This window comes from Caloenas nicobarica, chromosome 1, assembly GCF_036013445.1.
Source record: "Caloenas nicobarica isolate bCalNic1 chromosome 1, bCalNic1.hap1, whole genome shotgun sequence".
NCBI classification, from domain to species: domain Eukaryota; kingdom Metazoa; phylum Chordata; class Aves; order Columbiformes; family Columbidae; genus Caloenas; species Caloenas nicobarica.
In genome coordinates, this window is record NC_088245.1 from 66,163,645 (window position 1) to 66,188,454 (window position 24,810).

Below are 24,810 nucleotides of genomic sequence, written 5' to 3' on the forward strand. Positions count from 1 at the left end.
GACACCTTCTGTTATATCCTGCTATAGAAAATCAGAAATCAGTCTCAGTATTTGTTAAGCCAGGTTGTGAACTCGGGTGGCACTGCCACTTCTCTGGGAGCAGCATGTGCTTCGGGCAGAGGGCTCAGGGTGGAGGCAGCACTGCAGCGAGCTGATAAATCCCTCTGTCCTCGCCAGCCATAGGCTCTCTGAACATTTAGAGTCACAGTACGTTAGGGATTGGAAGGGACCTCAAAAGATCATCCAGTCCAATCCTCCTGCCAGAGCAGGAACACCTAGGTGAGGCTACACAGGAAGGCGGCCGGGCGGGTTTTGAATGTCTCCAGAGAAGGAGACTCCACAACCTCCCTGGGCAGCCTGTTCCAGTGTTCCGTCACCCTGACTGAGAAGAAGTTTCTTCTCAAATTAATTGGAACCTCTTGTGTTCCAGCTTGAACCCATTACCCCTTGTCCTATCACTGGTTGTCACTGAGAAGAGCCTGGCTCCATCCTCGTGACACCCACCCTTTATATATTTACAAACATTGATGAGGTCACCCCTCAGTCTCCTCTTCTCCAAGCTAAAGAGACCCAGCTCCCTCAGCCTTTCCTCATAAGGGAGATGCTCCACTCCCTTCATCATCTTTGTGGCCCTGCGCTGGACTCTCTCCAGCAGTTCCCTGTCCTTCTTGAACTGAGGGGCCCAGAACTGGACACAATATTCCAGATGAGGTCTCACCAGGGCAGAGTAGAGGGGAAGCAGAACCTCTCTCGACCTACTAACCACCCCCCTTCTAACACACCCCAGGATGCCATTGGCCTTCTTGGCCACAAGGGCACAGTGCTGGCTCATGGTCATCCTGCTGTCCACCAGGACCCCCAGGTCCCTTTCCCCTACACTGCTCTCTAATAGGTCATTCCCCAACCTGTACTGGAACCTGGGGTTGTTCCTGCCCAGATGTAAGACTCTACATTTTCCCTTATTATATTTCATTAAATTTTTCCCCGCCCAACTCTTCAGCCTGTCCAGGTCTCGCTGGATGGCAGCACAGCCTTCTGGCGTGTCAGCCACTCCTCCCAGCTTGGTGCCATCAGCAAACTTGCTGATAGTACACTCAATTCCCTCATCCAAGTTGTTGATGAATATATTGAATAATACTGGTCCCAGTACCGACCCTTGAGGGACTCCACTAGGTACAGGCCTCCAACCAGACTCCGCCCCATTGACCACGACTCTCTGGCTTCTTTCCTTCAGCCAGTTCACGGTCCACCTCACTACCCGATCGTCCAGTCCACATTTCCTCAGTTTAGCTGTGAGGATGCTGTGGGAGATGGTGTCAAACTAGAAAGCTAGTTGTTGTGGAAAAGTGACATACAACATGTTTTCTCTTACAACATCCCAGTTCACCCTGAGGTGTTCCAGCAGCTAATACTGAAAATGGCCCCAGGGAGCCCTAATTGTTAGAAATAACTCACTGTAGCTTCCAGTACTAAAGGTGTATGTTCTGTGCACACTTTATGGCTACATCATGTTTGGGACCTGACCGCTCCTGATTTATAGCATGCAAGACAACACCGTGCTCAGAGAAACGCTCAGTTATTGAATTGTGCCGCTCATCACCACCACCAGGAACTGAGTGGCCCCTAATGGACAATTTATGCCATTTAGGAAAAAAAGACAGAACAACCCACAAGGCTTATTTTCTAGGGGATTTATTCCATACTATTTTGCTCAAAGAACAAAAAATCATTAACTACTTTTCATTGAGATACTGACTGAAGAGATTCTTACTGTATTTCAGCAATTGCTTTCTTGATGGATGTTATACCTGGAAGGTTATGACACATTTGAGGCATTTTTCATAAGCATAGCTTGTTTTTAAATTTAGGGTTATATCAAATTAGACATGTCATTCTCTTAACCCATTAACTTCTCAGTTTCTGCAAGTGCACCATCTTGCAGCTACTTCACATATGCAAAGTGCCAGATAGAGCAGACAGAAACTTGGCTTGCTTACTCACTCATTGCAAAGTGGTTTAGAAACAGTGTAACGCATTCCTGAGGCGAATAGGCTGAAAACTCCTCATCTTGCTGACAAGCAATACACTGGGATATTTTAATGCAGAATGAACGGTACAAATACAAGAGTTGAACAGAATAACAGACCTTGCTGGTACGGTGAAATAAATACCTGCTAGCTCGTAAAAATGTAATTTCACAGCTATGCTCCAACTTCTCTCAATTCACCTTCCACATAACAACAATAACGGACATGATTTAGGAACTTCATTATCAAAATAAAATTAGGTTATATATATCTGTTATTACAACTAAATTAGTAATTTTAAAACATTCTCAGTCCCACAAAAATAGCACCCTTGTAAAGATACAGTCAAAGAATAAGCTAGGCTAGAAGATGCTTTTAGATCTCAAACTACTGGAGCCACTGATCCTTTCACAAATTGTGGTATGTCAAGACTTCCAGCAATCAGTGCTTTAAAAATCATCACAACCAAAGTTTTTAAGTTCTCTCACAGCTGAGTGTTGTGACGAGCTTTTAGAACCCTCTTTTTCTGATTATCACACATTACCAATCCTCCTTTTCAGTGCTCTCTACATTTTCTCTCCAGCTGTGTGGTCTTGCCATGGAAGCAGAGGCCAAACCAACAGCGCAGAGTGACAGGACTCAACAGGAGAATTAAAAATAACTCACTTTCTTTATAAAATTGTTCTCTCCAGAACACTTTCTTCTTGAGGGACATTTCCACTTCATGGGCAGAGAAGGAGGGACAGAGAGCAAGACAATTACAGCTGGTAACCAGCTGAAGAGTACTGAAGGAAAATCCCAAAAGTTCAAGCACATCAAGGCATCTCACTTCTCTTATCACAGCATCTGGAGTGTTTTGTGAAAAATCACTAGCTAGCGTCAGAATCTCTGTTGCTCTGAATATTCCCCTCTATACAGGAAAGAAAATGCATATAAATGCCTGATAAGCACGCTAAGACAATCATCATCTGCATAAATACATACAAACTCATCTTGAAAATCAGAACTACTACAATAGCTCCTGATTTAAAACACCTCTTTACGCTGACACCAACTTTCAAACGCATCCCAGCCTCTGCAGCGATTCATTTTCAGAAAGGCTTTAAGGAGTAAACATCACTGGTGCATGTGCCATAAGGGTTCTGATCCTTATTCTAGCTGTTTCTCAAGAATTTTAGGGTCCCCTGCCAAGCTTGCCAGCATTTAACATGGCACCAAAAGGACAGAGTAAGTCTCAAGCTCTTATGATCTTCCTGGCGTGGTATGGCTATCACAGCTCCCCAGCCATACCATGTGCCTCCCTGGAACACCACGCAGACTTTCAGGCCAAACACTTCCCCTGTACGGGAACCTACGCATCAGCATTGAAGAAACCAGTAAGTTGGCAGAGACAAATAATAATTCTACTGTCTTTTAAGAGGAAATTACTACATAGAATCACATAAATATCAAACATATATGAAAGAAAAAGTTTCTAGGTGCAACAGTTCTTAGACCCTTTCTCTAGATGAGTCTCTCCCGCACTTTTTTCCATACATCAATGTGAAGGCAGAGGTCACTGAGTGCAGGGTGCAATTCTTGTGGAGCATTTGTACACATCCACACTGTCACAGAGGTGCTGAGCTCCATGGACAATACACAGCTTCCTGACATTCTGATACTCCTGGATAAGGCTACTGAAGTTGTTTTTTCATGTACATCAAGAGATAAGCCGTTTCTGCCCTGTGGAAGCAAAGAAAAAGCACACCAAGATGCATGTTTTTAAGATCTAGGTTGCAAGTAATCTCCCAGGTTTTCTCCTGCTCAGCTTTTTGAGGTTTAGGTTGACTGAACTGGTCCCCTCCAGTGTTCCTGAGGCAGCATATAAAGCTGACCCCCTGGCAGCGCTACAGCTTATAGGAGGGATTATCTCTCTCCATGGCTCATTTTCTCATGATGCCCCAAAACAAAAAGCATGGAGGAATCTTCACTGACGTATCTAACTTCAGTCAAGATACAGAGTCCAAGTGCCAATCAGAAGCAACAAGACCACTTCTGCAGCCCCGTTCGTGACTACTCAGTAACCCTACAGGCTCCTGGTATAGTCACATACAGTCACACCAGAGTAACCAGAAAATACAAGGATGTCTCCTCTACTATCCTGCATGCCCTGTACATCCCAGGAGAGATGCAGTTCAAAACATTTGTCTTTCCTCTCTTTGCTACCCTCATTCTAAACCCCAGAGTAGCATTAGGTAAAAACAAAGATGTGTTTGCTTACCAGTGGAGGCTGGGATGTCCATAGGTGCATTTAACATCATCCCATGATACCTACAGAAGAAAAACGTACACGGGGAGGCTGGTAAACACTCTTAAGAGAGGGACACATTGTGATGCCAGCACAGCAATCCTTGTAAGAGTGGTGTAAGTGGTACTTCCAGGAACTAAACACCTTTTAATAAATTGATTTATTGCTTTTACCCATTGAGGAAAAACAGTTCATAGAATCATAGAATAGTTTGGGTTGGAAGGCACCTTCAAAGGTCATCTAGTCCAACCCCCTGCCATGAGCAGGGACATCTTCAGCTAGATCAGGTTGCTCAGAGCCCCGTCCAGCCCGGCCTTGAATGTCTCCAGGGATGGGGCATCGACCACCTCTCTGGGCAACCTGGGCCAGTGTTTCACCACCCTCACTGTAAAAAAATTCTTCTGAATGTCCAGCCTGAATCTCCCCTCCTTTAGTGTAAAACCTTGTCCTATTGCACGAGGCCCTGCTAAAAAGTCTGTCCTCACCTTTCTTACAGTCCCCTTTTAAGTAATGAAATGCCTTTTGGCCTTGAAGGAACTTGAAGTTCCTTTGCCTCTTCTGAACACATACATTAAACAGATCTAGAGTACATAAAGCAGGGTATACAGTAAATGGCTTCTTCTGCAAATCGCGAACCGGAACTGAAGCCTTGTTTGGTACAGAAGCTAGAGCCGCTTTCGCCCTCAGCTCAGATTACACTGTAGCAGAGGAATGAGGTGCACAAAGCTCTGCAGCTCCAGTTTTCTTTCCCGGTTCTCTTTAATCACCAGTCAGTCAGACTGAATGAGATCTGGAAGAGTGTCCAGGAAGCTACAAAAGAAATGTGGACTTGTCTCCTCACCTGGCACACCTCGGAATCGTTGAAGCAATACCATTTACGTTCTGTGAGACTTCGAATATAGGCACAGTAGTGTCCACAACTAGTTGATCCTGAATGAGCAACAACGGCAAAAAGCTCATACTGCCAGGCAGCCTGCAAAGAGTCACAGAGAGTAACTTTCAGCGCAGCAATTCTCATGTGCCATTGCCTAAAGAGATGCAGCAACCAGGACAGCAAGAATGTGCATTTCATATGGAGAAAGGAGAAAGATTAGATTGGCCTTGAGGATCCTCCTGCCTTTTTCACTCTTACCCTCAGAATTTTGCCTGCCAGCTACGGGCTGGCAGCCTCCCTGGAAATCACAGAATCACAGAATGTTAGGGACTGGAAGGGACCTCAGAAGATCATCTAGTCCAATCCCCCTGCCGGAGCAGGAACACCCAGGTGAGGTTACACAGGAAGGCGTCCAGGTGGGTTTTGAATGTCTCCAGAGAAGGAGACTCCACAACCTCCCTGGGCAGCCTGTTCCAGTGTTCCGTCACCCTCACTGAGAAGAAGTTTCTTCTCAAATTTAAGTGGAACCTCTTGTGTTTCCGCTTGAACCCATTACCCCTTGTCCTATCATTGGTTGTCACCGAGAAGAGCCTGGCTCCATCCTCGTGACACCCACCCTTTATATATTTACAAACATTGATAAGGTCACCCCTCAGTCTCCTCTTCTCCAAGCTAAAGAGACCCAGCTCCCTCAGCCTTTCCTCATAAGGGAGATGCTCCACTCCCTTCATCATCTTTGTGGCCCTGCGCTGGACTCTCTCCAGCAGTTCCCTGTCCTTCTTGAACTGAGGGGCCCAGAACTGGACACAATATTCCAGATGAGGTCTCACCAGGGCAGAGTAGAGGGGAAGGAGAACCTCTCTCGACCTACTAACCACCCCCCTTCTAATACACCCCAGGATGCCATTGGCCTTCTTGGCCACAAGGGCACAGTGCTGGCTCATGGTCATGGTCAAATCACAGGAATGTGAAAGAGGCAGCAGGACAGCAAAGGGGTTACACTCTGGCCAACACTGCATCAGCAAGGCTTTGCTGTTGTCTCCCTTTCCCTTGTTATTTTTCAGTACGGGGAACAGATCCCTAGTGTGGCAGATCACACTCAGCTGCTTGGCAAAGCTGCCACCCCCCTGCCACCCTCAACTCTGTGGCAAACAGCACTGCATGGGAACCTGCCAGGAGTGACCTCTGCGAAGCCGTGGGTCTGATGCTCACTGAGGGCCTTTTTGCCCTGGAGGCTGGACCACAGGACAGAAGTTGCCTCTTAAGACACTGTTTACGATGCCTGGATGTGGTCATCCCAATGAACTGTGTTTTTGTCTTTTCTTTAGTATATTTAGAAATGCAAGAAAAAGTTATGCTAAAGACTCTCAGGGGAAAAAAAAAAAAAAAAAAGACTTGGTCTCTTTTTTTGTAAAGCCTGGGGTTTATCTTTAAGGCAGAAAGCTCCGGTTATGGTGCCTTTGGTGTTTTAATCTGAGCACAGAAAGTTGAATAATGCCTGAACCAGTTAAAGCCATGGGATGTGAGACAAACACCAGGCGCAGGTAAAGCCCGGGACATACTTTTTTAAGAGAGGTGCTTTGAACTGAGGCAAGTACTGGTGTGATCTCTTTAAGTTTTTAGGAGACTTGAGCAGAGGGGAGAAGAAAATCTGCCCTTTTTAAATAGGGCATTAGGAGTATCTCACCTTTTCATTGGCATCTGCTTGGCACTGATCTTCTGTCAAGACTGCACTGAAATCAAGGTCTTGTGGGAATGGTAGATAGTGACTAAGCTTGTGAATGTAGGCTGAGTTTTCGAAGCAGAAGCGCTTTAGGTGTATGGTCAGTGTCTTTGGCAGATGGACTAGTCTCATGCTCTGTAAAGCAATAAATAATGCAATTGAACACTAAGGAACAAGGAACCCTGGGGAGGTGGGAACAGCTATTTCTATCCAATGAATGTAGCATGGAGAGCAGTCAGTGCTGCAGTGAATGATTGACAGTTCCACCAGACAGCGGATGCCAAATCTCTATAGCTCATCTGCACATGAGACACACACACGTAATGGAGCTGTGACAACCAAGTTTCTCAACTTCAGCATGATCAGCACCCAGCCTTGGGTGTCTTATGGGCTGCTTCGTTTCTCATCTGCTTTCTTAACCCTAGGTTGGTAGCACTAGACTGGCGAGGAGAGGCAAGCCAACTTGCAACATGTGGCCACTAGAGCTCCCTGGAGGACACCAAGCTGACAGCTCATTCCTTCCAGCACTGTCTGTGTTAATATTACTGCTGCTGCCATGGCTGCCACCAAGACACATGGATGCATTGTGGCCTCAGAGGCAGCCCAATGGTGAAAACGATGCGGAAACTCCCCTGCAAGCCTTGAGCTGAGGCAGTTCTCCTCACACACCTTTCTCTTCAATCCACTTGCCTCTTCATAAAACACCTAATTCATTGGCTGGCAGAGACCAATGCTGTGAAAACTGGGAGCCCAGTGGAGAGCAGGGAAGAAAGGAAATCACCCTGCAGTAGCCTATTTTTATGTGTATGCACAGCTCCAGTAACATATTCTTGTCTACCTCTGGAGCTACACAGCAGTATAAAGCCCCACAGTGGAAACAAAACATAAGCCAACAGAAGCTTTTCTGCTGGTACAGAAATGCTACGTCCCTTGGTGACTTATATTAAAACCCATGAACGCATCATTTTCTTTCTAGAGCTACATCTACAGCAGGGAACTTCCTAAAAGGAAAGATGCATGTGGTTTATACCTAGCTGACACTGCTGTGCTGGCAAGACTTTGAGTTGTTGATCTCCTCTTAAACTGATATGATTGAATCCTTTCCCCAGCCTTCCCAGTCCTGAAGGGAGTTCTGGGCATAAGAGACATATGGGGAAATAATTCTCTGATTACCTGCAGAAAAGGTGTTTTCCTTCCACACTGTTCACAGAAACACATGTTGTGATCAGTCAACTCTTCTGGATGGAAAAAGTACTGCAGACAGTTCTCCTAAGAAGACAGAGGAGATTTCTTTCAACTGAATTCCTTTCAAGCTGGATTTCTACTTCTAGTTTGTTTCACAGGGTACAAGCAAACAGGAAGGCTAGAGAAGGCATATTTTGTCCAAAGGACAAAAGATTGCCTAGCAACCTAAAAAAAGGTACCCCATTTTTCCTAACTGCTGCTGTGATTAGTTGAAAAAAATAGGGTACCACATTTCCACAAAAAGGATGTTGATGCGTGTCTTTTATACCTACTTCAAAGGCTTGGAGGTGTTAAAAGAGGTTCCTTTAGGCTGAAACAGTATAAAGTGGCCAGAGAATAAACACAGTCCAATGGTCCACTGTCACCTGGAAAATCCACTGTCTATTTGTGGCAGCACCTACTGCTGTATCTGGATATCAAATAGTAGTATTGATCTATCAGTAAGAGAACAATGCACTGGGCAAACGTAGTGTGCTTGGCCAGGGATTACAAGTTATCTAGGGCACCTCACCGTGGTATCTAAGGTCTCACAGGTACACATCACTGTGTAGTACGAGTCTTTGAGTCTTACAGAGTATTTAGTCAACACTCTTTTTAGAAAGGCAATTCAAGGACTTTATTTTCCATCTCCTAAATCTAATAATTTTTTGAGAAATTTAGAACCTCTCAAAACAAAGAAGAAACGTGAATGAGAAAAGATCATCTCAAAGCCCCAGAGACCCAGCAGAGATTCTTGCAGAGATTGTAGATGAGACCCAGAAGACACCAGTGCTGCAAGGAGAAGACTCCTACAGCAACAGAGGGGAATCTTCTTCCTAAGGAAACAGAGCTGCCACTGAACTTACCAGGGTCCTCAGCTTGTGAGAATTGGAATCCAGCACTGGGAGTGGAAGGGTTAACATGCTGCTGTTCCTCTTTGTTTCAACAGAGCATTTCTGACAGGCCAGGTGCTCCTGTACACAGATAGTGTACAAATCACTCAGCTCTTCAACCTGGAGGGGTATAAAAAGACCAAAACAAGCTTTATGAAGAACACAGCTGAGCTATTTCCTTCTGTGGGTGGGAAAGCTCATATGGACACGTTATTTCATGCAATGCTGCTGCTTTAAGGCTTGAACCCAGATCTGACATTGACTTACACAGACAGGGCACTTCCCACCATTTAAAGGAGAACAACTCCCTCCCCTCATCCCCTAGCACAGGGGAAAGACACAGCCTACAACGAGATCAGACAGTTAAACATCTGCTTCAATGCAGAATTTGTTTGGAACTGCAACAAGAGCCTGTCTGCTGTATGAATAAAACCATGACAGTGGGTTGAGGAAGAGTCGCTTTTCTCTTGCTTTACACAGTTTCCCAGGGAGGAACTGTCACATACATAAACATCCTAACAGTAATTATAGTGAAATGCACACGGCTGACTTCGAAGACAGGAGGAGCTGTGTCAAGACATGCCAATAAATGCTTAGAGAAATTTTGGATAAAAATAAATGCAAGGTAACTAAATTCAGTCTTGCAAAAAGATCAATCTTCTTGTTATTAATCAGTTCTCCCACTAGAATGGAGACCCTGACATGCCCTAAAAGTAGGATGAACAGAAGTTAACTGTGATTCAAAACGTTGGAGCCTATGAAATCAAGATTCCCTCTCCCACTTGAAAGATGCAAGGAAAGATCCAAAGAGGGGATAATTTTAAGAATTTTATTTAGGACAAATGTCAGTGAATGGGATTCTTCTTCAAGAAGCAGAGGAAACCACACATGACAAGGGCCAAAGGACCTGGTGTTCATTTCAGTGACCATCCTTACCAGCTCTGGCTTTCCCATCTGCATCTTTATCACGTTCCAGAGAGTCAGAAAGAGCTGAGCAGCATCATGCTGCACGAACACTGGATAAACAAAACACACAACTTCAATCAGTATTATGAACAGGACCAAGCACAGATTTCCCACAGATGGCAAAGGGAGATTTACTGTCCCCTGTTAGATCCATCTCTTTTTCCCTCACCGTTCCCTGCCAGGGACAGAGCTTAGGCTGGAGACAAGTTGCAACGTCTCAATGTCTCCACGTGACGTGAGCAGGCAGTGAGAAAAGATGGGAGAGCTTGAATCGCCCATTATACAATCCAGTCCAAAAGTCATCTCCTTGTCACCAGACACAGGCCCAGGAGTATCACAGAATCACAGAATGTTAGAGATCAGAAGGGACCTCAAAAGATCATCTAGTCCAATCCCCCTGCCAGAGCAGGAACACCCAGATGAGGTTACACAGGAAGGCGTCCAGGTGGGTTTTGAATGTCTCCAGAGAAGGAGACTCCCCAACCTCCCTGGGCAGCCTGTTCCAGTGCTCCATCACCCTGACTGAGAAGAAGTTTCTTCTCAAATTTAAGTGGAACCTCTTGTGTTTCCGCTTGAACCCATTACCCCTTGTCCTATCACTGGTTGTCACCGAGAAGAGCCTGGCTCCATCCTCCTGACACCCACCCTTTATATATTTACAAACATTGATGAGGTCACCCCTCAGTCTCCTCTTCTCCAAGCTAAAGAGACCCAGCTCCCTCAGCCTTTCCTCATAAGGGAGATGCTCCACTCCCTTCATCATCTTTGTGGCCCTGCGCTGGACTCTCTCCAGCAGTTCCCTGTCCTTCTTGAACTGAGGGGCCCAGAACTGGACACAATATTCCAGATGAGGTCTCACCAGGGCAGAGTAGAGGGGAAGGAGAACCTCTCTCGACCTACTAACCACCCCACTTCTAATACACCCCAGGATGCCATTGGCCTTCTTGGCCACACAGTGCTGGCTCATGGTCATCCTGCTGTCCACCAGGACCCCCAGGTCCCTTTCCCCTATACTGCTCTCTAATAGGTCATTCCCCAACCTGTACTGGAACCTGGGGTTGTTCCTGCCCAGATGTAAGACTCTACATTTTCCCTTATTATATTTCATTAAATTTTTCCCTCCCCAACTCTTCAGCCTGTCCAGATCTCGCTGGATGGCAGCACAGCCCTCTACTGTGTCAGCCATTCCTCCCAGCTTGGTGCCATCAGCAAACTTGCTGACAGTGCACTCTAGTCCCTCATCCAAGTCGTTGATGAATATATTGAATAATACTGGTCCCAGTATCAACCCTTGAGGGACTCCACTAGATACAGGCCTCCAACCAGACTCCGCCCCATTGACCACGACTCTCTGGCTTCTTTCCTTCAGCCAGTTTGCGGTCCACCTCACTACCTGATCGTCCAGTCCACGCTTCCTCAGTTTAGCCGTGAGGATGCTGTGGGAGACGGTGTCAAATGCTTTGCTGAAGTCAAGGTAGACCACATCCACTGCTCTGCCTTCATCAATCCACCTTGTTATGTCTTCATAAAAGGCTATGAGGTTGGTCAAGCACGACTTCCCCTTGGTGAAGCCATGCTGATGACCCTCTTATCCTCGATATGTCTTAAGATGGCACCAAGGATAAGGTGTTCCATCACCTTCCCAGGGATGGAGGTGAGGCTGACCGGTCTATAGTTGCCCGGGTCCTCCTTCTTGCCCTTTTTGAAGACCGGAGTGACATTTGCTTTCCTCCAGTCCTCAGGCACCTCTCCCGTTTCCCAAGACTTGGCAAAGATGATGGAGAGTGGTCCAGCAATGACTTCAGCCAGCTCCCTCAGCACCCGCGAGTGCATCCCATCTGAACCCATGGATTTATGGATGTCCAGATTGCTTAACTGGTCCCTAACCCAGTCCTCATCAACTAGGGCAAACTCCTCCATTGCCCTGCCTTCCTCTGGGGCCTCAGGGGTACGGGGCTCCTCAGGACAGCCTCCGGCAGAGTAGACAGAGACAAAGAAGGCATTCAGTAATTCTGCCTTCTCTGTATCTTCTGTCACCAGGGCACCCACCCCATTCATCAGCGGGCCTACATTGCCTCTGGTGTTAGTTTTATCTGCCATGTATTTGAAGAAGCTCCTTCTGTTGTCCTTGACCCCTCTTGCCAGGTTTAACTCTAAGAAGGCCTTAGCTTTCCTAGTTGCCTCCCTACATCCTTTAACAACAGCCTTATATTCTTCCCAAGTGGCCAGCCCCTCCTTCCATGATTTGTAAACTCTCCTCTTCCACTTGAGCTTACCCAGCAGTTCCTTGTATAACCACGCAGGTCTCCTGGCTCCCTTCCTTGACTTCCTACGTGTCAGGATGCTCTGATCTTGAGCTTGGTAGAAGCAGCCCCTAAATGTTAACCAACTATCTTGGGCCCCTTTACCTTCAAGCAGCCTTGCCCACGGGATTTCCCCCAGCAATTGTTTGAACAGGCCAAAGTTGGCCCTGCTGAAGTCAGTATATCCAATACTTACCAGAGGACAGGACTCAGATATCTCAGAGTTCTAATAAATGATAGAGTGAAAATTCTGTTCTCTTTTCCACCTTCATTACTCCACAGACTTGTCTCTCCCATCCCCTCACTAAGGCTACAACACTCCTGAGTGCCAAGATAAAAATGATAGGGAGGCCTATCCATATGTCTCATCCACAACCCCTTGATGACTATCCAGAGAAAAAGCACACAGTTTCAGCACAGGTAGCTAAGGATGATGTTGTAACATCATGCTTTGGCTTTCTACTCTGGCTAAACTGGCATATTAACAAGATACAGCTCAATGCACAGCTTGCTTAGAATGGCTCAGCAGAGAATTCCTTCAAGATTGACCTTGGTGGGGAGGAAGAAATCCACGCCTTGAATGCAAAAAACTGATGTTCTCAGCCCATGATGAACTCGAGATTTAGGAACTAGGGAAAAACTATACAGAGTTTAGCAAAGTCTTGATATTTCTGGACTACACCTATGCTTGATCATAGGTGAAACAAATTTTGTGGAACAACCCAACACCCTGAGGTGGAAGTGCTTTCAACATCCTTCCAAGTCCGCAGGTACTGACTTCAGCTGAGTTCTAGTAAAATTACAGATGTCCCTGACTAAATGAAGCTCAAAAGATATACCTTTCCTCATGTCTAACAGCACATTTGCGATCCAGGTAAAGCACCACTTGCTGGATATAGGACTTTATGAACCACACCTGAATTGTAAAGCTGGGTGGGAAACTGTCAAGCTTTAAAAACTCTATTTGGGCATCTCTCTTTAATTGGAAGAGAGAAGGTAGAATGCAGAGCCATTCAGTCTCAGGGGAAAAATGATGTAAACAGAAATATTTGGGTTATCTCATGTTCTTCCTTAATATAAATCTGGGTTGGCTACCGTCTGTCCCTTTCAGTGCTGTCCTGTTTCAGTTTTTATATAACAAAGATCAGGATATTTGGATATACCATGTGTATCTGTACACAAACAGACCCTCAGCATCCCATTGTCACCAGTCACCCATGCATTTAACAATCTCTGTCCTTTGGGACCCTGCCCAGATGGAAGGTTAAGCCAGCAAATTCTCTCTGCCCTTATAACAAAGACCAGGAAGGATATGGTTTCTGTCCTTGGGGATCTGGGTGAACACAGTATCTTTTCCACACAACCCCTTCCTTCTAATAAGAAAGAGCAGCTATTTCACTATTATTATGCCAGTATAGCAATACAAATGAAGCTATAAGCTCTCCTCCCTGCCCTGCACAGCCCTTTCCCTCTGGCCAGGGTGAGTAGCTGAGTCTTCCAGCAGTCTGATAGTCTTCCCACCCTTTGGACATCAGCAAGGATATCCATCGGGGGCTTTTTTTTTTTTCCTTTCTTCACAAATAAGATACAGCATCTCAGTCACAACTGGGATGCAGCTATAAAGAGCACTACATCATCATGTACCTACTCCTCACATTCCTGAATCTCTGAATGAGAGGTCAGAGTCTGCACTACTTGTTAGTGCTTGATAATTAACATCCCTCGCCTGCAGACAGAGGTGGGCATGAGGAAGCACTGCTTACGTTTCACTCTGTATGCTGAAAGACAGTGAGCAAAGGCTGTGGGAAAAACAGCTTTCCGCTTGCCATGCTGCATCTCCTCCAACAGTAATAGCATTTGGTATGGGACATTCCTCCTCATCTGCGCAGCATGTCGTGGAATCATGATCCTATAAAGAGAAGAAGCAACATGAATGATAATCAAGCGGTACAATGGAGAAATATTAGACATGACACCTGAAGGAGCAGAGGTGGATAGCACAGATAGCAACTCAAGAGGAACCAGAATGGACATGTTTTCAGCAAAAAAAGGAAAAAGGGAAGGGAGACACCTGCACTAGCTCATCCCACAATGCAGGCTGACAGTTCTAAAGCAAAAGGCCACAATTTTAAGTTGGTCTGCTCCTGAATAAGGGGCAAATCGAGCAGGACCTGAAGTGCTTTCTGGGCTCTAGAAACAACATTAGTTACAGCCAGTTTCAGAGCTGTTCTTGCCTCCCACCTGTTCATGCCTTCATTCTCAAAATGTCATGGTCATGTATATCATCATAATGCTTGTATTTCAACTATATGCCAACTGGAAAGCTCATTATGCTCCCTAAATTTATCGCAGTCTACATGTTTTTTCTAAGTCTTTCTTCAAATAACAATGGTAACCTACTTGTCTACATTATTTAGCTTTGCCCATTTATGACAATCCTTATCTCTGCATGCCTGTAACTTGTCTTCTTCCCCCTCTACACACTGATGAGTGCATTAGAAATCTGGAGAAAGCAGGACTGAACAGGAACGATCCACTTAGATGATTAAAGCTGCAGTGAACTGAGTAAACTGAAAGCAAATCAAACCAGTTCTTAGTTTGGTTGGTAGGGAGGCAGAAGCCCAAGTCCTCCTCACAAACAAGCAGAGACCGCAGCCATGCAAACTAAAGTAACATGATGTATTTGCTATCTGCAACAACACTTGCTCTTCTCTGTCAGGTGCTACCCAGGACAATCAGGCACCAGAGGCTACGGATCACAACATGTTTATGTTTACATGCTTAAAGTTACAAAATTAATAGTGGATATGGTTACACATGACAGATCCTTTAGCTATAACAACCTGCGAGGATACCTGGAATAAAATCACATCCTGTTACGGACAAAGAGAAACTCGAGTTACAAAGACTCAGTTCAGGGCTACAGCTTTCTGTTGTGCAAAGGTCACATGAATCAGAGAGGAGTTTCAGTCTTCTAACTTGTTACTCATACCTCTGCATGCACTAGTCTGTATGCGACAGACACAATAAGGCCTTGCTGAGTGAGCTGAAAGCACCTTGCTGATCCAAGCCTTCAAATGTACATCCCATATATAAAAAAAAAAAAAGAGTGGAGACAACAGAGCAACAATGGAAGTATCTCAGGTAGTTCAAATAGGTGGTACCTTCGAAGTATTCCTGTGAAGTGTATATTCATGAGGAATACCTGGAGCAGAGAGTTCAGACAGCAGCTCTGTCCAACGTTATACAGTCCAATAGCTTCTGTAGGCACAGAAAAAGAAGAAGTAATGCCTAGAGATAGGTACAAGAAAAGAAAGTGAAAATTATTTGGAACTGGCAAACTCCTCTTGCATATATTCAGCCATTCAGTGCATAGGCCCAGCATCTTGGTCAGATCTGAGAAAGTGTTCAATCTATTCTTATGTTCCCCAAGCAGATAACATTTATTTCTGTTTGGCAACTGATAGGAAAAATCCAAGTAAGACTCAATTATGATACTCAGATGTCTCCCAGTTTCTCTATTTTCTGTCCTTTCATAATACATCTAAACATAAATAATTTTTAAAGACAATTAAAACAAACAAAAAACCCAACAACAAAATAAAACAAACAAAAAGCCCCCCACCAAAGATGAAACAGAAGTCAAAGGCTGCCTGTATTAGGATTTTTATTCAGCCTTTTACACATCCAGGCCTAATAGCAGAATGAAGAGCTACATATGGGACCACATGCTAGCTGTCTACTACACAGGCTTTAAGCTTCCCTTTCAGCCCACCTCTGGCATTCTTCATCTCAGCTTCAAAGAAAGAAACTAGCCTGAGAGAAATGGAAAACGCAAGTCACAGCTGTTCACACTGCATCTAAAAAGATGGCATATTCTGTCACCCAAAGTGGTATAAGTAATTGTGGTCAGAAATTGGAAGTTTTTCTTCTAAAGTCATCACCAAAGGGAGAGAGGACATGGAAAGGAAACTCAGAACAACTCTGAAACGCATATAGTCAGTGGTAAGGATGGGCTATAGCTGGGGTAGAACAGTTTGTACACCTGAAATACTGACAATAGCTTTTGAGAGTCCAATCTAGTGATGTGGCAGAATAACTAGGGCCTAGTCCATGGTTTAGCAAATCTAGAAGCAATGCTGGCTGTGTTTGGAAAGAGATAGAGCCAGCAACTAGACCTTTTCAGCTGCAATGGCCAATTTGAGGACTTTAAAGGAAAGAAAGCTCTGAGATCTTCATGTAATACCTTCCCCAAGAAAACCCCAAATGGTTATTTGGCAGGACAAAATGAGAATCGTCTGTATATTCCTCAGCAAAGAGGTAAAGAATAAGAGAAAATGAAACCTAAGGACAGATAATGGAATAGCAGGCATTAGAAACAGAAAATATGAGAGTGAAGACCAGACGAAACATTATTACCATTTTTTAAGTCTGCCACACCAAAGACTGACGTTAGCCTCTGGTCTTTGGCTTTTGGCTCTTTGGCTTCCTCTTTGCTATTTTGTACATCTGCTCCTGCCTTCATGGTCTCGCTTCGTGCCAGCTCCAGTTTCTTGCTTCTTTCTTGACGTCCACTTCTTTCTCCCATAAACAATTTTGTACAAAGACAGAAGGACTGCAGAAAGATACAGAAAGATCAGAAAGAGAGGGAGCACCCAGAAACACAGGATTTGTCTTTGTATTTGATATTTTCATGATGAGAAAGCTGGAATGTCAACAAAAGTAGTAAGATTACTGCAACAGCATTTGCTATATTTGAATTAACATGGGTACTGTAGGTGTGTGGGCTATTGACAAAGTAACAGACATGCAGCTTTACAGCAACTGCACATCGTGTCTTCATTTTGTGGCTAAATAAATAAATGAAACTTCAGTTACACAGAAATAGCTTCACCTAGCCAAGGAACTTCAGATATCCCTGTTCAAGAAGATTTGGTAAATAATATGATTAAAATTGTCAAACAGTAGATGTTGCAACACTCCTCTGTTTAGTAAAAGTAATGCTTTATCACCCAAAGTATCCCAAGTATTCAAAAGGGCAAATTTTACCTTCTCAAGCCTTTTGAGCTGACAAGCATTTGTTTTCTGTATTGAGCTCTCAGCGTTGTTTTTAAGTGCCTTAGTCACAGCTCTACTGTGACACTTTGGACCGTAAATTTTAATGGCATACAGTTTCTTTTTATGCTCCTTCAAGCGATCACAAGTAAAGTAACCGGTTAAGCAAGAGAACAATTATAATGCCTTGATTTTCAAGGGAGTATTGAACAGACCATTGTTCTGACAGTCTCAGCTACTGGCTCTTTAATTAAAAATTAAATTTAATTTTTAAAAAAATCAACAAACTAAAGCAAAGTAATAATACACAAGCAAACCAATGTGACAAATGTTCAAATGCAATTACACAAAAATGGAAATTTTTTAAAAGCTCACCTCCAATAGGCAGACAGAATCAGAAGAAAAAAAAAAAAGGCTCAGGGAAACATTGCAGGGAGCGGGGGAGGAGAAGGGGTTGGGTGGGAAGCTCAGAAATTATTATTTTACAAACATTGAACAGTACATAAAACGAACCTGGGCCAGGTGCTGAAAAAATGAAGAAAAACTGTCAAGAAACGGAAATAAGGACAAAATCCTGGTTCTGCCTTTCACAAAAAGAAAATCTTTGCTTTAAAAGCGTGTTATTTTTCAGGTTAATGCTGCCTAATAATGTTAAATATCAAAGTTTCTGAATAATTTATCAGATAAGGAACTAGAAATAGATTTTTTTTCCCAATTATTACCTTTAAGTATACTTTTTCCCAACTGTACTTTTGATTCTTTACTTTTGAAGATTATTTTTGAACTCCAAGTGTCATACCCTCAGATTCACTAAATATTGTCGAATCTGCTGAGAAGTTTTATTTGAGAAAAAAATATAAACTCTGACATCCAAAGATAGATTCAAGGATATTTCTTTTTATATCCAAACGCGGTGATTAGAACAGCTAAGCAGGAAAAGAGAAATTGGATTTGATTTCTTCCTTGGCAAAACGGTCTGAACTCACACAGCTTCTCTCCCTGGAAATGATTTCACATCGCATTCAGGTTTCTGAAAGCCCAGCAGGAGCCCATCTTCGCTCGTACAGAGATAGAGGCAGTGGGGATGCCAAAGGAGACAGAAAGGAGGGGGCAGGAAGCGCAGAGGCTGATAAACAACACCTGGGGATGCACCAGGGATGAGGTGAACTTGCAAGACACAGGTTTTGGCAGGAGAGGTAAAATTAAGAGCGGGATGAAAGAGCAAACGCAGGGCTGAAAGACTTTGGATGACTTGAAAAATAGGTAGAAGGATATTAGGGCAGGAAGGTGCAAGCGGATACAGAGATGGGAGGATTTGGGTCTCTGCTTTGGTGAAACTGCCCCCCAAGCACTCCTGGCAGGATCCCCACTGCAGGAGCAAGGACACAACATAACTTCCTGACGTTTGCACGGAACTGCCTCATTTCGGCTATCAGAAATACAGCATTCCTAAGATTTGCACTTGACCTTCCTTTCTCTGCGTAACTGTATGAAAAAATGGTGCGTGAGCACAGGAATTAAGGAGCAGGCTCCCTCTCGCCCCCAATTTCTCCTCCCTCACTGCAGGAGCAGTCGGTTCTCGGTTCCCTTCGCAGGTCAGGGTAGGACTCGGTCACTGCTTCTGCCACACATGTGGCTCGGCCGAGCCAAGCGACCACGCTCGCACTAGGCAGGGAAAAGGGGCAGCAACACCCTCCTCGTGCCCTCCACCCCGTAACCAGCCCTGCATCCTCCCTTTCACCCTGGCCCGCTCCGTGGCCAGTCTGCCCTCCCCAAACACCAGTCCCTCACGACAAACCCCCAAAGGTTCCTTCACATCCCCGTACCCACGAAGCCTCAATGGTCCCTTCACGCGCCCATACCCACAAACCCCGAAGCCCCTCTCCGGCTGAGGAAAACAAATCTCTCTGTCCCTTGTCACATCTTCCCCACCATGGCTGCTCCTTTCCCCTCACGGGTGTTTTGGGGAGCGGGCGGCCGGGGGGGTGGCACCGGGGCAGGAGGTGCCCCGTGGGGCAGCGGCCCTGGGGACAAGGTGGCAGCCCCGAGGTGCTCCTTAAAGGGCAGCCGCGGGGACTCGAACCCGCCACCTGCACATTTCTCTGGGAAACGACTGACACAAGACTTCGCACTTCGCTGTCAAACTACGCGTTTGTTCAGTCCCTTTTCCCCCCGCTTTCCTTTTTTCTTTTCTCCTGGCGCACTGTGGCTCTGGCTCGTCCTACCTGATAAACGGGCAGAAAGGGCTTCTTACCCGCTCCCGCAGGACCACGATCACACCGCAGCCGCTGACGGGCCCGGCGGGGCTCCCAGCGCAGCTCTCCCCGCACCCGCGGCGCAGAGCAGCTCCGCGCTCCGCCGGGCAGAAGCGGCGCCGGGGGCGGTGCTGCCGCATTTCCCTGGCGGCCGCGTCAGAGGGCAGCGGCGCCCGCTCCGCCGTTTAGTTTTCGTTTCCCGCTGCGGAGAGATCGGGGATAGAAAGTGAAACTGCGCGCCGCTCCGGCCCGCCCCGCCGCCTCCCTGCTCCCCAGCCCGCCGCTGCCACAAAGCGGCAGCTCACGGCAGCGCGGCGGGGTGGGAGAAAGGCGGCCAAGGGGCCATAGGCACCCTCTCGCTAGGGGCCTGCCCACTCGTGTGTGGGGCCACAGGCCTGGGGTGAGCTGAGCTGGCACTGGGCTGGGACATCTGCCCACTGGGGGAAGGCAGCAGCCCCCTCTGGCACCTTCTTCCCCTGCTCTGACACCTGCTCCGCCTGGTTCGGGCTGGTTTCTTCTGGGCAGAGGCAAGAGTGAGCTTGAAAGGGAGGGATGAGAAATTGAACTCTGCAGAAAAACAAAAAACAAACAAACCCAACAGCAAACAAAACCCCACAACTCTTCTTCGGTGAAGGTGGCACCTCAAGGGGTTCGTTCTGCCCGGATTTCACGTGGTCGCTCGTTACCTCTCAAAAGCAGAGATGCCTTTGGCTTGCCGTTTCTCAGGTTTAGTCACAAAAGCAACAGAAAAGCCGAACTCTTGTTGAGGCCTACAGTAGCCTACCTAGAAGCGAGAAATAGCTCATTTAAAATAACCCCGAATAAGTAACCCGCTTAATTACTTAACACACGTGGCCAGCTGAAAGGCTCGGCAGTTTCCCCTCTGATGGCGGGTCATGGTGTGCAGCAGGACATATGAATGGCCGCACAACTGTAAACAAATGCCCCAGCGCCAACCCGAGCTGTGAGATTTCAGGCCTCAGCGAGTCACCTATGTCCGGACAAGCAGAAGCGGACGCTTCTCCAGTGTGCATGTTGAGTTTCCAGGCTTTCCCTTTCATCTTGTTCCTGGGCGTCTGCCAGAGGAACAGAGAGATGCAACACCCCATAAGGGAGCTTTGTTTGTCGGAGTCTGGCCACTGGCCTGGCTTTGTTCCCCTTGAGGAGGTGGGAGAGTTTAAAGGTGAATGATGCTGCCCCCCGGAGCTCTGCTGACTGGGGAAATGGTGCAAGTGATCCAGGAGTCCTGCCATGTGTGTGAAATAGATTGTGTCTCTGGGACCCCAAAAGGCAGAGTCCCTGTGTGATTTGGCAGAGCACACCTGCCTTATCCTTCATTGAGGAACTCCAGCTGGGTCAGAGACACCATGTCCTTCCCTCGCAGCTGCCACCAGATGGTCCCCAAAGATAGTTTCAAGCTCTAAACCCTCCCCCTGTCTCTCTGCCTGTAGGATTAGTGAGGGAAAAGTTGTTGCCCCCTTCCACAGGCTGTGCAGAGCTCTTGATGGCTTCTATCTCCCTTTCTTTATCCCCTAGAAGCTCACTGGTGTCGCTGGAGCACCACTTTGCCCCTCAGAAAAGCCCCTTCTGTGAGCTGCTAGCGAACTGAATTCACATCTGCTATGCAGAAGCCTTCAGCTGTTGTCTCACTAAGTTACTAAATTCAAGGAATGTTATTGAAAAAACAGGTGTGAGGAGGAAAAACACGGCTTGACACAGCTCTCTGATTTCCTGGCTCCTTCCAGTATTATACTTTTAGCAGTTATAGAGGGAATTTAGGAGTTGGATGTGGAAGTCCTCTGTAATATTTCCACAGCAAAGATGTTCTACAAGGCATTAAATGATATAAGTGTTCTTGTTATTAACATACTGTTTGTTCCTGTTACACCTTGAACAAATGAGCCAGCCATTTGGGGGAGTGGTTAGAAGACTTGATGTTTTTAGAGGAGGGTGAATGCATCCCTGATGACGATAAGGGATGTTCACTGCTTCCTCTTTGTCATGCAACACAGGTTACTTTGGGTGCACCTTCCGGGGGAAAGGTTATGCTAACATGGATTTATTGTGGAGAGAGGCTGAAATGTCCACAGTTCTTCTGTTAGCACAGGTGAGGACCACGTGGGCTTCCTGCCCTGTGTCAGGTACCTCTGTGCAGTCCCCAACCTCCTTCTCTGAACCATGGGAAGGAGACAGCACATAGGAGGCTTATCTGGAGCCCATCAGAGCTGTCATTGTGGCAGTCCCCACAGAAGAGGTCCCAGTTGCATATCCTCTGGGCATGGAGAACCTGCTCATACAACCTGGCTCTGCTGGAGGCAGCACAGCTGCCTGGCAGTCAGACCTCTTCAGTCAAGGCAGCAGTGGCAGTGAAAAATCTTCCTGAGTTATCACACGGATGGGTATGGATATCTGTAGGGTCTTGTGAGTAGAAAGGTAAAAATGAATCTGCATCTTTGCCGTGACTCTGTCAGAGCCTCTTGGCAATGGTTTAAATTTAGCGATTTTCCCTTTTTATGTCTAGCTTCTGTGGTGTCCGCACGATGAAAGGGAGGAAGAGAGAGAACTGCGAGGCTGTAAGTTGCCTAGAGACAGTTAAGCCGCCTGAGCAAAGTGCAAACTGACACTGGAGATTAAGCAGGAACTAGGTCTGACAGGTCTGTGGAAGCTGATGAAGCTGCGTGCAGCCAAAGTGGCTTTCGGTAATGACCCCTGTGAGAGCCTGGATGCTCCATTAAGAGGAGCATATGGCTTGTTTAGGAATATTTTAAGCTTTGCCTGTGGAAGTCAATTGTGACACCCCACTTCCAAAACAGGTAACAGGTAGAATTCTGAGCCCAGAAAGTGCACTCAGATGAATGGACGGCTAAAACTGAAAGATTCAGTGTTCAGGTCTCCAAATACATTGTCTGTTGGGCATCGTGGTGTAGTGTCACTTTGGCAAAAGCTGCTAGCTCCTGAGAACTGCCACAGCGCTTCTAAAGTAATATCCAAACCATTCCAAAGACTACATTGACTACTGTGAGGGCAGGGATCCTGATTCCCAAGTGACCTTGCAAATAAAATAAACCATAACATTGATGATCAGGATGAGATTTACAAAGCTTTCAGGAAGTTAGGAACTCCACACCCAGTGTTTAAGCATACATAAAATACTCCACACTGGATCAATAACTTCCACTTCTTCACTGTATCACTTTCAGCAGTTTTTCAAAAAACAGAGTAAGCAATTAATCTGCTGTTTTCTATCACATTCTTTGTCTTTAACTTGGCCTCTATTTCTCTTCTCTCACTGGAAGAGCTTCTCAGTTTGAACACATACATGAGTTTCATGTATGAAATTTCTTGTTTCTGGTTTTGATTGCAATTCAGGACAAAACTGTGAGGGAAGCCATGTAAGGCTGGGTAATACTTATTCTTTTTCCTTCAACTTAGATACATAATCAAGTATATCCTGAAGAGGATGTTTTCCTAAACAGAGACATTTCTGGTACTCCGTAACGTCATAGTGGTTAATTAAATGCATATAATGCATACAGAATATACAACTCCAGTGTGATGTTGTATTGTGAAACATAATTGCCAACATAAATAGAAATCTCTACGTGATCGCAGAAGTACAGAATGGTTGAGGTTGGAAGGGACCTCTGGAGGTCAAACCCTCTGCTCAAGCAGGGCCACCTCGAGCCAGTTGCCCAGGACCATGTCCAGGTGGCTTTTGAATATCTCCACAACCTCCTTGAGCAACCTGTGCAAGTGCTTAGTCACCCTCACAGTAGGAAAGTGTTCCCTGATGTTCAGATGGACCCTCCTGTGTTTCAGTTGGTACCCATGGCCTCTGGTCCTGTCACTGGGCACCTCTGAAAAGAGCCTGGCTCTATCTTCTTTACACCCTCCCCTCAGGTATTTATATATATTGATAAGATCCCCCTGAGCCTTCTCTTCTCCAGGCTGAACAATCCCATCTCTCTCAGTCTTTCCTCATGGGAGAGATGCTTCAGTCCCTTAATCATCTTTGTGGCCCTTCGCTGGACTCTGTCCAGTATATCCAGGGCTCTCTTGTACTGAGCAGTTCAGGACTGGACATTGTACTCCAGGTGTGGCCTCACAAGTGCTGAGCAGAGTGGAAGGATCACCTCCTTCGACCTCCCTCAGCACAGCATCGCTAGCCAGTCGAGGGAGGTGATTGTTCCACTCTACACTGCACTGGCGTGGCCCCACTTGGAGTGCTGTGTGCAGTTTTGGGCACCTCAATAGAAGAGGGACATCGAACTATTAGTGTGTCCAGAGGAGGGCGACCAATATGGTGAAAGGTCTCGAGGATGGGACTTACAAGGAGCAGCTCAGGTGACTTGGTCTGTTCAGCCTGGAGAAGGCTGAGGGGTGACCTCTCTGCAGTCTTACAACTTCCTCAAGGGTGGGCAGCAGAGTGGGAGGTGTTGATCTGCTCTCTCTGGTGACCAGCAATAGGACACCAGGAAATGGAGTGAAGCTGCATCAGAGGAAGTTCAGACTGGGCATTGGGAAAAGGTTCTTCACCAAGAGCGTTGTTGGTCACTGGAACAGGCTCCCCAGGGAAGCGGTCATGGTACCAAGCCTGTCAGAGTTCAAGGAGCATCTAGACAATGCTCTTAGTCACATGATTTAGTTTTAGGTTGTCCTGCAAGGAGCAGGGAGTTGGACTTGATGATCCTCATGGGTTCCTTCCAACTTGAGATATTCCGTGATCTACTTTGCCTAGTGCAGCTCAGGATACCATTCAGCATCTTTGCAGCAAGGGCACATTGCTGGCTGATGTTCAACCTGGTGTCCACCAGGACTCCCAGGTCCTCTTTCGCAAAGCTGCTTTCCAGCTGGGTGGGCCCCAGCATATATTGGTGTATGGGGTTGTTGCTCCCCAGGTATGGAACTTGGCACTTCCCTTTGAATTATCTTTGAGTGAACATTCAAACGCCTGTGTTGCAGACTCACTTGTACGTAGTGCACCAAATAAAGATTGCCACAGCTGGCACAGTGGTCTGCTGGTTAAAGCAGAGGTTGCTTCTTGCAGAGGAAGAACCATTCAGGTAGGATAAGGAATACTGAAATGTTTTCAGTAGGGATGATGGAAAAACAAAACAAAACAAAACAAAAAAACAACAAAAACTTTTCTCTTTTTAAAAGGGAGAGATTTTTCTCATTTAAACAGTTTCACAGAGACACAGAA

At 46.0% G+C, this 24,810-nt stretch overlaps 1 protein-coding gene across 4 annotated transcripts; it reads right to left on the reverse strand.

Moving 5' to 3' along the window:
* Positions 1-1,731: 1,731 nt before the first annotated feature.
* USP18 (ubiquitin specific peptidase 18) lies at positions 1,732-23,963 on the reverse strand. Of its 4 annotated transcripts, none has more exons than XM_065630221.1 (13): positions 23,938-23,963; positions 20,202-20,391; positions 19,607-19,809; positions 16,717-16,912; positions 15,462-15,558; positions 14,061-14,206; positions 9,965-10,044; positions 9,002-9,148; positions 8,085-8,180; positions 6,876-7,046; positions 5,156-5,287; positions 4,288-4,337; positions 1,732-3,749 (listed from the first exon to the last, which is right to left on the reverse strand). In XM_065630221.1, the coding sequence occupies exons 3-13, from the start codon at positions 19,745-19,747 to the stop codon at positions 3,701-3,703; spliced, it is 1,305 nt and encodes a 434-aa protein (XP_065486293.1). In that variant the 5' UTR covers positions 19,748-19,809; positions 20,202-20,391; positions 23,938-23,963; the 3' UTR covers positions 1,732-3,700. The 4 variants fall into 4 exon arrangements, with proteins under 4 accessions (XP_065486293.1, XP_065486284.1, XP_065486311.1 ...); XM_065630212.1 differs by having other exon boundaries at positions 15,462-15,588; XM_065630239.1 differs by lacking the exons at positions 19,607-19,809; positions 20,202-20,391; positions 23,938-23,963 and adding an exon at positions 17,728-17,778 and having other exon boundaries at positions 15,462-15,588.
* Between the last annotated feature and the right edge of the window lie 847 nt (positions 23,964-24,810).

Excerpts from the sequence above, each read along its gene's own strand:
- USP18 (XM_065630212.1), bottom strand. The coding sequence starts at position 19,747 with ATGCGGCAGCACCGCCCCCGGCGCCGCTTCTGCCCGGCGGAGCGCGGA. Across the intron at positions 14,207-15,461 it reads TTCACAGGAATACTTCGAAG|GATCATGATTCCACGACATG; the intron begins GTACCACCTATT and ends TTCTCTTTATAG. Across the intron at positions 3,750-4,287 it reads GGACATCCCAGCCTCCACTG|GGCAGAAACGGCTTATCTCT; the intron begins GTAAGCAAACAC and ends TTGCTTCCACAG.